At 39.9% G+C, this 12,908-nt stretch overlaps 1 protein-coding gene across 2 annotated transcripts; it reads right to left on the reverse strand.

Moving 5' to 3' along the window:
- Window positions 1-275: 275 nt before the first annotated feature.
- On the reverse strand, window positions 276-12,684 carry LOC146199591 (proton-coupled folate transporter-like). 2 transcript variants are annotated; one of them, XM_084595106.1, is made up of 6 exons: window positions 12,500-12,684; window positions 10,406-11,216; window positions 8,605-8,847; window positions 8,000-8,083; window positions 7,292-7,448; window positions 276-3,311 (listed from the first exon to the last, which is right to left on the reverse strand). In XM_084595106.1, exons 2-6 carry the CDS (start codon window positions 11,211-11,213, stop codon window positions 3,227-3,229), a joined length of 1,377 nt encoding a protein of 458 aa, XP_084451232.1. In that variant the 5' UTR covers window positions 11,214-11,216; window positions 12,500-12,684; the 3' UTR covers window positions 276-3,226. The 2 variants fall into 2 exon arrangements, with proteins under 2 accessions (XP_084451232.1, XP_084451234.1); XM_084595108.1 differs by lacking the exon at window positions 12,500-12,684 and adding an exon at window positions 11,807-11,829.
- Window positions 12,685-12,908: the final 224 nt, after the last annotated feature.

The raw sequence follows: 12,908 nt of genomic DNA on the forward strand, positions 1-12,908 counted from the left end.
GACAGCTACTGAAGAAACCTCCCGCCTGATTTAGTGAACATAGATCAGAGACGCGAGAGTGATGCTGCGCGAGCGAGATTGGCCTTACATTACCGTGTCTGCATCTGGCGTCGGTTGAAGCGCGGACGACGACGTACAGAATCGTGACTTCCGTATCAGCTGCAGATGCACCAGCGCTACTCGTGCTCTGCTAGCTATTGCAAGATGTGCTCCTTATCGAACCTCGTTACGACATGCACCATTCTAATTTTCAACACACATGAGGTCACAATAAGTATTTTTAACAACCAGATAATTTATTGCTTCATTATAAAAAGACTGTGCAGGGTCATTTTGTGCTCGAGGTGCAAATAAACGGGCTCTCAAAAAGTTGTTACAATGTTGCTAGGAGATCTTAGTTCTTAAAGATATACTGCATCAACATGAAAACGCTGGACAGTGTTTGAATGCAGTGCCTCAGAAATGTCTTTTCTGAGTAGGGGAAGAGTACAATAACAGATAAATTGAATAAATATTCTCATCTAAAAGAAACTGATAATAAGATAAAAAAAAAGAAAATATCCTACAGTTTAACTCTTTTAAGGGGAACTGATTTGTTACTGCATGCTAGAAGAGCAAAACTCCGCAGTGGAGAGCTGAGAATATAAATAAATGAAAGGATGCATCTTCTGCTTCGACAGCAATAACAAGTATGAAAATATGAAAGCCCCATGATGTTAAGTGAGAGTAATAGCCACCACCTTTGAAATAGGCTGATTAAGAGTACAAAGATAAGAAACACAAATCTGAGCTATAGTAGGATACAACCTAAAATAAAGTGAACAGTAGTCGCTAAGGGCAGCGTTCCGCAACATAAATATTACTCTGCTGAACAGTACACAGGATCAGTTTTTAATACTTGACTATAGCAAACAACCCAGAGGCATCGAAATTCTTGAGTTTTTAATTTGGTCTGATGGTTAGCTTTTTATTTATTTTAGGTAATCAGAAAAGCCTTTACAGTGGACTACTTTCTGCCACAACGGAATTGTTTGTGGCGGTTACTGACTGCAGGCTCAAGTTATATCCAACTATAGAGGCCCATAAAACAAGGCAACTGACCGAGTGAACAGAATGATATAATTTGAAATGCAATGAGTTTCAGGTGCTTCTTCACTGTGCGCAAAGTGACAGCATGTCATGAATGCACCTCTATTTTGAGATGTATTTAAACATAGTGGTATCACAGCCATGTGAAGAAAAAAAAAAGAAAAAAGGAGAGCATTTGCTTAAACAAGACATTTGACATTTCACACTCCTTAGTGTTCTCCATGTAGCATGACAAGGCTGCATTCAAAACCCACTCAAATAAGCTGCAAGGCAAAGTATTCCCAATATAGGTACTCTCCAACCCATTAGCACTGATACAGCCGTAATACAACTAAAGCTGCCAACAGCTCATTACTTAAACAAGGTTACAAGCTCTTAGTAAACAGGGTAAAAACATGCCAAAAAGACAAAGTATTGCAGTGACTTCAAGAAAATTAGAATACCACTTCTGTCTTAACATGGTGACAGAATGTCCTTACTTTCCATAAAACTTCTAAGAACTGCTAGTCTAGTTCCCTGCATTAACCTCATTCTTTCAAAACAAGCATTTTAAACAGTTGCTTCAGAGTACAGGCTAAACACAGAAAACAATTGCTAGACATTTCTATATTGCAGTGCTGTAATGTGCTCATATGCAATCCTACAGAACCGCAATAGGCAATCATATGCACCAACAATCAAAAGGGACAATTCGATGCTTTCAGGACGAAAAAGTAAATGCAACATCACATTAAACTAAAAATTTATGTAGGGTAAACAGTGCACTATGAAAGACAACAGATGACTATGAAATCACTCCAATCTAATTGTCGACACTGCGTAAGTGGCACTTGTGCAGTAATAACTAAATCATCAGCAGAATTAACTGATTTTCTATTTCTCTCAAGAAAATTCTTGAAAGACTATCAATCAATACACCATGAGAAAATATTAAAATGACATTTCTACCTGAACTCTTTGTGAACAGTGCACAGGAAATGTCCAGTATTCAGCAGCAATAAAAACCCCGAACATTTCAAACTGCATTAAAATTGTGCAGAATATACAGCCTTTGTCAAAAGTTAGAGCTCAGAGGGTTTGCTTTTAAGCCATATATTATGACTTCTTTAAGAATCGTGGAAGTCCTAGCCATCGGAGAGGGTAGGACGAAAAATCTTGCCTTCAACAAATTTGGAAACCTGGGAATGCATTATGAACCACAAAGTATGGCTCAAAAGTAGACCCCCTTGGCTCTAAATGTTTGACAAAGGGTGTACGATGTCGTTTTATGTGACCAGTAGTCATCTACAAAAACAACAAATGTAGTTGACATCTGGGTAGGCAGTCACTGCACAAGTGCTATAATTAACTACAGAGCTTGACACCCTGCTGCAATTTTTACATTCTTGTTTAATATGGACCCATAAAATCTTCACAGATAAACACGTTAAGTTCCAACCACCATGAGAATGTTAACCACAAAATGGCATTTCCACTGAATACATTTTGATGGAAAAGGATGGCAGCCTGGCTATGTGACTCTGAGTCTCATGACAGATGGCATGAGTAACAATGACTACACTTGTAGCTGGTTATAGGATGTCAACAATATCACTAATTTGCAGTAAACTAAAAACAGCAGATTTGTAACCGTACCCAGTCCTTTGCTGGGTAAATTTATATTACTGACACAATTTCAAAATCATATTTGTTCATAATTGCACATCATTTGCCCTATATAAAGACTAAATGAGTACACAATGTTCAAGAATAGACATGTAGCTGCCAAGTTCAGAGTTGGTTAACTGGCCAGCCTACACCACTTTGGAATGTAGAATAGTTTCTTGAACTACTTCACCCACAATGTATAAAGCACCACATTTCCATCGTATACTGGACCACGTGGTAACAACGAAGGGCAGTGCATGCAACACCATTGACAGCTCCACGCCCCCAATACCACAGCAGCATACTAAGCTTTCAAGCTTTTGTGCCTTATCCTACCATCAGTATGTACACCGCAGTCTCACTACTGGTGCAATTAGGTAAAACATGGCACTACTCGACCAGTCAAAATTGTGCATGGTTTGATGCTGCACCCAGCGTACACTTTGTTGGGCACACGAGGTGTGAGGCTAGCGCTGCTCTCTGGCACCTTTCAACTCTCTACAATGTTGGAGCTCATGCTTTCACCTTCGATTTCTGCATAAGGTGCTTCCTTCTTGAATCTGAAGTAGAGGTACCTGCAGAAAAGAGAGCGACAGTGAAGGGAACAGCATGACGACTGCATGACTAAATTGTTGCCAAAAACAGATTGCAGTGAAAATAACCACTTCCTGGTTAGGAAAATCAAAATATCAGAGGTCAACAATCAAGGTCACATTATAAAGAATAATTGAGACAAGCCTGACTGGACAGGTACACCTCCCAATGCAGTGATGAAATGGGGAAAGAAGCGTAGTTGGTTTTATCCTCATCTACAATAGAAAATGTGTAGCTTTGTTCATGCACGTGGTTCTGGAATTACTGCTATTGCAATTACAAGACAGGCCTGTGGTACGTCAAACAGCATTCAGTTCAAAGCTAAAAAGTCTCTACATTTCTGTGCATCGAATAAAAAAAATGTCAGTACAGATTCTTATTTTTCTTATTTTTATTTTGATATACTGCAGGCCACTGATTTGGCCCAAGCAGGAGGAGCATAATAATATAAGTATACACAAAAAATACACATACAACACGAGAAGGCACACAGGGGAAACAACTCACTTCACAAAAAGAACATTATGACAAAAATATGGGGTGTATAAAGGCAACAATCTCTTGCAAGGTAGGATGTGAAATTGCATGACAAGTAGCTTGTTTTGTAAGAAAATAGAATACACTAGACATACAATATGTGGCCCTCTAGTTCTTCCATAAAAATTATTGCTGTTAAAAATATTACGTGGCAAAGAATTCCATTCTGTGACTGTGCAGGGAAAAAAACTATACACTAATGTGTTAGTGTGAGCAAAAATTGGGGCTAAAGAATGTTTGTGATTGTGTCGTGTTTCCTTGTACTATGTTGCTTAACAGATCGTGGGATGGTTAATTTGATCTTTTCAGAAAAAGACTGTTATAAAGAAATGTAAGACGACTAACTTTTCTCTGAGCTTCTAACATAGGTATGTTATTGCGATTCATTAAATCAGAAGGCGAAGCTAAGCACTATATTTTGCAAAAATAAATCTAACTGCTTTTCTTTGAATCCTTTCAAGTTGCATATCTTTTTTACAATATCTTTTTTTACAATAATATCATTTTTAGATAACATCTTTCTTACAGTGAAACCACATTACACTTGTATCACTAGGTAAAAATTACCAATTTACAGAGTATTTGTCATGGCCTTGATACAGATGCAGATGTTTTGAATAGCACTATTTCAAGAACATGCAAAGAGACTTTCACTTAGTGTGAACAGCTAACTAGTAAAATCAAAGCGTTCATCACTAAGACAACAATTCTTTGCTTCCCCTTTTCCTAACTTGGGAAAAACAACAATACTTTGAAATTTATGCTTCTCAAATGTAGAATATTTTTTCCCGAGGTATTATATCACACGACAATCCCAGATAATGGTCAGCCAGCAAAGCACTGCAATCTGACACTACTTGCTCATGGCAATCATTATATTTATTTGCTTGACCTAAGCTGATGCCAAGCAAAAAGAAAGAAAAATGATAGAATGAGGATTTAAATGAGTACAGGCATCTACTTTTTGGGTGCATGTTTTCTCTTTGATAAAGATGTGAAAGATATTGTTGATCATCACATGATAATCAGCTAAGACCACTAAAGTTATAATTCCATTTTTTCTCTTGCCTGTTTCCCTTCCGACAGCTGAGTGGTGGTTATGATGCGAAAGTTATGCATAGGTCATGATTGGTATGAAGAAAACTTTGATATAACTCATATAATCGCTGTTCCCCACTGGTTGTAATTCTGGCTCTTGAGGGAGGCTGGCTTTAACATTGTTGGAGAAAAGTAACTAAGAAGCAGCTATATCGCACCTTTTTCATCCCTCTCACGACCTATGCAAACTCTGACGTCACAGCCATCATTAGGCTGTTGAAACCAAACAAAACAAATAAGAGAAGAAATTTAATTATAAATTACTCAGTGGTCTTTGGCAGACACATATGGTGATCCATGTATGCATAGTAACATAAGTATCTTTACAGAAAATAAGACACACAACCATAAATTAGCTGTCTCTGCTCCTTTAAGCTGGATGTAATAACAAGGCAGTCAGTAACACAAAAAATGCTTTGGGCTTTTGAACAATGCTGCCTGTTCCTATGCACACTTTGCATAGAGAGTATATATAGCATGCTGTCAAGTTGCCACAGTTAAGCGTCAGACAGCATCATGGTCCATTTTAAGTATGCATGCAATGTATCTGTACATTTACATATCACTACAGCTAATTACAGGTCCTCCATTTTTACCAAAATAATATTCACAATGAAGCTCACTAACCATCTACAAGATTTCATTCCCATGAAAATCTACCGAGTATTCAGGCCACTGTACCACATGTTTCTGAGAAACCTCCATTAATTTCTAAAAACTGGCTGTTTGAAACAAAGGTAATAGTTCTCAGGCAAAGCAACATAAATGTTGGTGGACACAGTGTCCACCAACATTTATGTTGCTTTGCCACTTTACTAGCTAACATGACTTATCTGTTTTTTAGTGTCACACTAAAAAAACAGATAAGTCATGTTAGCTAGTAAAGTGGTTCACTAATTTAACGTTGGTAACAAATAAGCACTTAGTTGCAATCAGAGATTTGTTGAGGGCAGCTTTTAACAGCCACATTTGTTTTTACAATTTCAAAAATGCAATTACCCTCGGTGCTGCAGCTTGGCAAGTTTGGCTATTTCTCCAGCAATATAAAAATTGCATTCCGGCTGCGCACTTCGTAACGACCCCTCAAAGCGCAACGCTTCTCTGCGCTTGTGACCTTCTCTGCCCCACCCGCGCAGCCAATGGCACTAATTGAGCTGCGCTGCTCGCCGCTGCTAACTGCTCCTGCCAAGACGCTGGTGAGGACCCGTGGCACATACATCGTAGAGTGCCGTTCGCTGCAGACGTTACTTTGCACAACTTTCGAATTGCGTGATAATAGCTAAAATTGTTTCAGCCACAGCACCAATAATATTTGCGTTTCAAAATTTAAAAATTCTTATGGCCACTATGAATCGTAAGGTAAATATATCTCTAATTACAAACAGGAGCTTATCTGCATTAGTTAAAGTTAAATATTACAGCTTACTTACCCAGTTTACTGGTTAATATGATTCATTCCTTTTTGACGCCCGCCAAACTGATATTACTATTCCACTAAAGCCACCCCTCTATTACACTGCCTCCTTTTAATAAATTTGTGGCAAGCTTACTTGAAACAGCGGGTGTATTGTTTACTAATCTTCTAAATATTATGGTACATGCACTGTTCATATACAAGATTCATCAATGAATTTAGGTCGACTGATACTGTAACACCACTAAGCAAAACATGCAGCATAAGCGGAGTAACAATATTGTCATGTGCAGACAGGTTTTAGTCAACTGCAAAAATAATTTACATGTTCTAAAGAGATGGCAGTAACTTATACAACAAATGAGTACTACAGATCTAAATGTTCTGCAAATATATTTAATTAACTAACAGTGTTTCTGAGTGGATCTGCAGCCTCTCGAAACAGCATTGCAGTCACAGTTACATCACATACTCTAACTCAACTTTATCGGAAGGCATGGATGCATGCATACATACAAGGCTGCCAGTATTTTGTTCACGGCACTGTGCAGGCCACTGCTATTTTAACGTGTAACTTTATCGTGCATCATGCTGCTCATAGGGCTCCATGCTCCCTTTACAAGTGTACATAACATAGTAAAGTTGGCAGCTGTGAACAAGGCATGCAACACAAGCAAAACTAAAGTGAGTACCTTCAGAGCAATCTAATAGAAACCTCGGCAACTAATCCCCAAGTTGACGAAAACGGTGTTGTTGACTATGTTATAAATTTAAGAGTGTAAATTGCGACGATTGATTGGCAAAGCCTGTGTCCCAGTAACTTTTAGACTATGACATCAGATAGGGCTGCAAGGAAAAAGTATAGGTACACAACTATTCCTATGACTTTGACCTTCACCGAAGTTAACTCACAGGAAAATTCCAATGGGGATGAGTTGCAAAGCAGCAGCGAATTCAAAGCCAAAGCCTTTGAAGAACTTTGATGTTGCTGGGTAGAGGCCATTGAAGAGCAGGGACCCCGTGAACATTGCAAAGGACTGCAGTGCACTCATCACAGCAAAGGCTTTGCCTACGTATAGTGTAACAGAATACACACAGAAGCAATGATAAGTACATTTTTCCTCTCTAATGTACCACCCATATTCAAATAAAACAAAAGGATAGTAATATATAAACAAACAGTCATTAAAATAGATACCTATGATAAAGGCCAAAATGCTTTAAAGTTTTCTAAAAGTGATCGTCTTGCAAAATAGCTAGTTTGATGACTACAACTAGCGCTTTACCCCAATTCTTTAAGGTAGCCCATCACTAAATATGGTAAATATAGAAACGTGTCACCAGAAGAGTTAATAGACTTGCACATGTCTATACAGATAAACGTCCAGCCTTCACCATCGTGGACATATCCTAAGTTTTCATAAGAAAATTAAAAACTACTACATAAATGTTGAACCAAGACTACAGCTGAATGAGGAGTTCAAATAAGGTTCTCAATCACGCACTTAGAAGGCCTTTTACCACCAGAACTGTCAAGCATATAGCAAAAGAATATTTATTAAATCTTTCCTGCCTCTACGTTCGCATCAAAATCCATAAGATACATAAAGAGCATCTCACCTTTTTCATCTATGGCAACAATTTTTGACAGCAACGCACGGACTGAAGGGCTTGTGAACTCGCTAAACACAAAAAGAACTGGAACTGGAAAATTCAAAAGGAAAAAAAAGAAGAGATAAATCAGTACAACAAGACAGTAAGCTGAATGGTATTATAAGGTCCCTAGAACAAGCATGAGCAATGGTCCGAAACTATGCACCAATACCAAGAGGAAGAGGTACAAAAATATATAACATAATCAAGATATTTCAACATTATGCATTTTTCAAATTAAGAGGTCAGTGTGCAACAAACAACAAAGAGAAATGGTCATGGATATGCCTTGCAGTTATGAACTTGAACCGATAGCAAAAGAAAAAATTAGCATCAGGCGCATCATAATCCAGCACTTTTTCTCGCTCATCAAAGTAGAATTCGATTTACCGTTCAAAAATCACTGTTTAAAATCCTGCATTTGCTCAGACGGTTAGATAGTATGTTTCCCTTCAAAAGGTTTCTGATAACAAACCAAATGTCTGCAAAGAAGGTATACATGCTTACAAGTGAATTCCCAGATTTGCCTCTGCTGAGAAAAAGATGAAAATATTAACATTGGTTGCACTCACTGAAGTAAACCATGGATGAAGTCGTGCATAGACCGAGCCACAAGAGACCCAAGAATCTTGACAGGGATCCAAGAAGGCCAGCAAAGGCATCAGAGATATTCAAACAACGGTAAGCCAAGGGTAGCACTATCAGAAGGGCTGCACCCTCGACAGCAATATTGACTCCTTGTAGGAAACTGTAGTGACTTGCACTCCAGCGAAGTGGCTCATCAGTCAAGAATGTGTACGTCAGGTATGTCTGGGCTGTAGAGGACAAATTGATGTAGGTAAGCACATCTGTGATAGAAGGCCATGCTGTGCATCCAACAGACACAGTGCGGATTCAAGTCTTGTTGGAAAATATGATCAAGCATGTTTTTATTAAAAAAAAAAAAAAAAAAACGAATGATATAGCAATGACCAAATTAACTTATTTCAATACCGCAGTTACATCTCTTTCACAAGTTCACTGCATATAGAACACGCCCTATATACTACAGAATTTCTAGTGAGGTCTGGGGGTTCCAACTAAGCAAATGTAACTATGCTCATTTGGCACAGCTTTATATAGTCATTTGGTAATTATGACTGCCTTTACAGAACATGTATTATGCATGCTGCAAAAGACAGCAAAAATTTATGCCTGAGTTAACCAATCTAATTACTTTGCGCATGCCTACTACAGCAGTGATAATGTCAATGTAGCTGCCAGCAAAGAGACCAACTGCCACCTAGAATGGCTGGCAATATACTTGTCCAGCATTCAGTAACTTATGCACTGTGCCTTCTCTTTGAGTGAAATATTTGTTTTTCATCATGAGGATATAAGCCTTTTAGCTTCACAACTCAAGAAAAAAGTGGCAGATGCCCCCAGACAAGGCCCTTCAATCAATGGCGTAGACTGAACTTTTCGAAACTGCAGTTAACCCGATTAACGGGTGGTGAGCTTCCTTTCAACTGCAACGCTCTACGTTGTTTTGCTAGTAGGCCCGGGATCATTCATGAGAACCGGTCAACATCCTCAGGTGCAAGAAAGTGCTTTGAGGAGCAAAAGCCGATTTTTTCTTGAGTTGCATCTGACTACAGTCTGCATATGTTTTCTTGCGAGGAATGCACAATAAGTACGCATTAAGTTTTCAGTTCCTGAAAGTTCCTGAAATAAGTACAGTTTCATTCTAAGCTTGCCACTTACATCTTAGCATGGTTTATAACCCTTCTGTTTCGGTAGCCATATTTCAAGGCACATCACCGTGATCAACTATTGTGGCCAGCCACATTTAGGCAGCAGGAGAAAGCACACAGCTGAAAGTAAAGCTCAGAAAGGGCATGCGATGTAGACTTCTCGTAAATCATTCAATAGTAGCTCTTTATCAACTGGCAAAGTTGTTCTGGAGAACGCAACATCAAGGGAATTGTGAGATGCTTGGCTTGGCTACAATGGCAGCAAGGTTGCTATAATGAGACTCTTTAGAAAGCCTTTTTTTTTTTTTTTTGAGGGAAACAAGTCTCTTTAGTGATGCCTCCTGAAAGAGTAAAAAAAATTTCAAGTCAGATGGAGGCACTTGGGCCTTAGAGCTCGAACACCTTATTGACACTTCTATTTTGTCACAAAGGTGTGAAAATTACACTTGACTGTCTCATTTTTTGTACTCATCAAGTTCCCTCAGATGCAAAGCATAAAGAAACAAAGAAATGAATGGAAAAATTGAGGAAGTAAAAACAGAAGAAACCAATAAATAAAAAAGAGGCAAACAGCATGCAGAAATAACTTAAGCTTCAGAACTATGCCAATGGGCTCAGAAAAATACACATAACTACTTGCCTGCCAGGCCATAGAACATTGCAAAGGCAGCAAGGAGCAGGAGAAGAATATGGCCTCTGTTGCCACGGTCACGCAGCCTGAACACAGTCATCATCATGTCGGTCACATGTCGGAAAGAAAAGATTCCGGGGTGCTCCAGTCCAGTGTCGACACTTGTTTCACCAGGTACCTTGTCACGGATGACAACAAGGACATAAAAGACAGCAACAGCATAGATGAAGAGCTCGACTAAGAAGATAACTTCGTATGTGGTTGTCTTGAGCATGCCTCCCACCAGATACATTCCAAGTGCCCCACCCGTGAAGATCATGGCCTCCAAAATAGAAATTCGCCGGCTTCGTGACTGGAAGGGCGTCACGTCAGTCAGGTAGCCAAAGCAGCTTGAGATGATTCCCAAGCTTCCAGTGGACACACCAACCAGGACAGCACTGATCATGATGAGTGAGACGCTACTGTCGAGGTAGTGCGAGAGAAAAATGAAGTTGAGGACACTTGCCATCCCCCCAACAAGAGGGACAAGCATGGGGCGTTTGCGGCCGAAGCGGTCATTCCAGGACCCAACCCACATGCCACAGATCAACGTCAACACAGACATTGTTCCATAATAGAAAGCAATCCACAGGGAGGCTTCGGCTTTAATGTCAGTTCGTGTCTGGTTCTGGGCAGAGTGACATTCTGCAACATTGGTCGTGTTGAGGTGCCTGAAGCAGCACTTCGTGTTTATGATATCCTGGACGGCACTCATCTCCAGGTGCATTGTAGAAAAGAACAGGAACACCACTGGTTCCACTGTGACTTGAATCCCCATTTTCTGCAATGAGATGTATATAGGCTAAAGGAAAAAATATGCTTTTTAACCAAAAGAGAAAAAATCAGACACAAGGCTCCTAGCAGATTGAAGCTTTAATGACTACGAAGTAAAAAGCATTTGCAAAAGATCACATGCTTCGCTCTCTCCTGTTTGAAAATGGTACCAACGAGAGAATTAAGGACAAAATCCTCTAGCAGCCAACTCAAACAAATATCATTATCTATGTCTACTCTGAACAATGCTACACAGTACAAAAAAACAGCAGATTTTATGACCAACAGCCAGTTACGAAAGCTCTTTTTCCGGCAATTAGGTTATCGACGTTATCTCCCCTTTATAGCAGAGATAGAGACACAGCAACGTCATGCAAAGGCTCTCTTGTTATTCTGCACTGTATGCGTAAAAATTGAACACAGGAGTTCCGCGTTTAAGGGTATGACGCGACAGCATTAGTGGATCCCAAAATGCCTTCCACCACCACCACCCGCTAACCAGATCATGTCATGTGGTCTTGTGACGTCACACAAGCCAACGTTCAACCAGTGCTCGAGCATATGTCACCTCCAAACTACCACCTGCCAGAAACGTACCTGTGAACGGCAGCGCCGATGTTGGATTTTCTGGAGAACGAGGCCTTTAACGTTGTCGCCTTAATAATTACCTAAACACACCATATTAATGCTTGTCTTTAATCAATTAAATCACGCTTTTTATTAAAAACATTTATAAAGATCGAGAGATTCTAACAGGAAAACCATTGAAACCGCCGACTGTCAGCATTTTTTTTTTTTTTTTTGTGAGTGCGTGTGCAGCTGCGAAGTTTTTACACAAAAAACGAAACAGAGAACAAGAATTTGACAAGATGATTTTCGGGCACAATAAAAACATAGTTACACTGCTCACGCCGACTGCACCTGCCACATGATCCTACGTCCGGTTTGAAAGCGCTTCCTTTGCACACAATTCACGTAAGCTTCTACGAGAGACCGCCTGGCCTAGTTACGGACCTCTCCTTTTCTTCCGAGCCAGAAAGCTCGTGGCAGGTTATCGAAAGATCAAAACAATTACCAGCGCATATGTTTCCGTCTCATGGCAAAAGCCAAAAGCCCCCAGACAACAATAGGTGCGGCGCTCGAAATGAAAGGGCAGTTTAAGCTGTCTACCGAGATAAAAAAGTTCTGTCGTTAGTGGTTCGCGATAGAAAGAAACGTTCAAGAGCGCGCTACGCGTCACGTCAACTAGAAATGAATAGCCGCATGCGTACTGTGCTTCTCGGCACTTACCTGGTAATTTGGATGCGGCTACACGAGTGTTAACCGGCGCGCGAAATGCGCGGCAAGAAAATCTGTCACTCAAGCTTGCAGCACGAGATTCTGTTATTGTAGCGCGTGTGAAGACGACACAGCTGGTAACGCAGCGGCTACACGCGTACGCGGACAGCCCAGACAGCCGTCCGACTCCGTGAACAAGCAAGGCTGCCTCTTGTTTCTGGCACTGGAGGGCTCTGAGCGCTGCAGTATCCGCAGTTTCGGTTTTGATTTTCACGCGACATCCTTGATTCTTTTTGTGCTTCTTCAACTGTTTTTGCTTACCAAGAACAGATTGTGTATCAAAGCACAGATTCTAAATAAAAGTGCTTTGTTTTCCATTAGTCTGATTAATTTTCTCTTGATAGGTAGGTTTGTTTCATAA

This window comes from Amblyomma maculatum, chromosome 2 (assembly GCF_055883805.1).
Source record: "Amblyomma maculatum isolate TAMU_Amacu chromosome 2, ASM5588380v1, whole genome shotgun sequence".
Lineage (NCBI taxonomy): Eukaryota > Metazoa > Arthropoda > Arachnida > Ixodida > Ixodidae > Amblyomma > Amblyomma maculatum.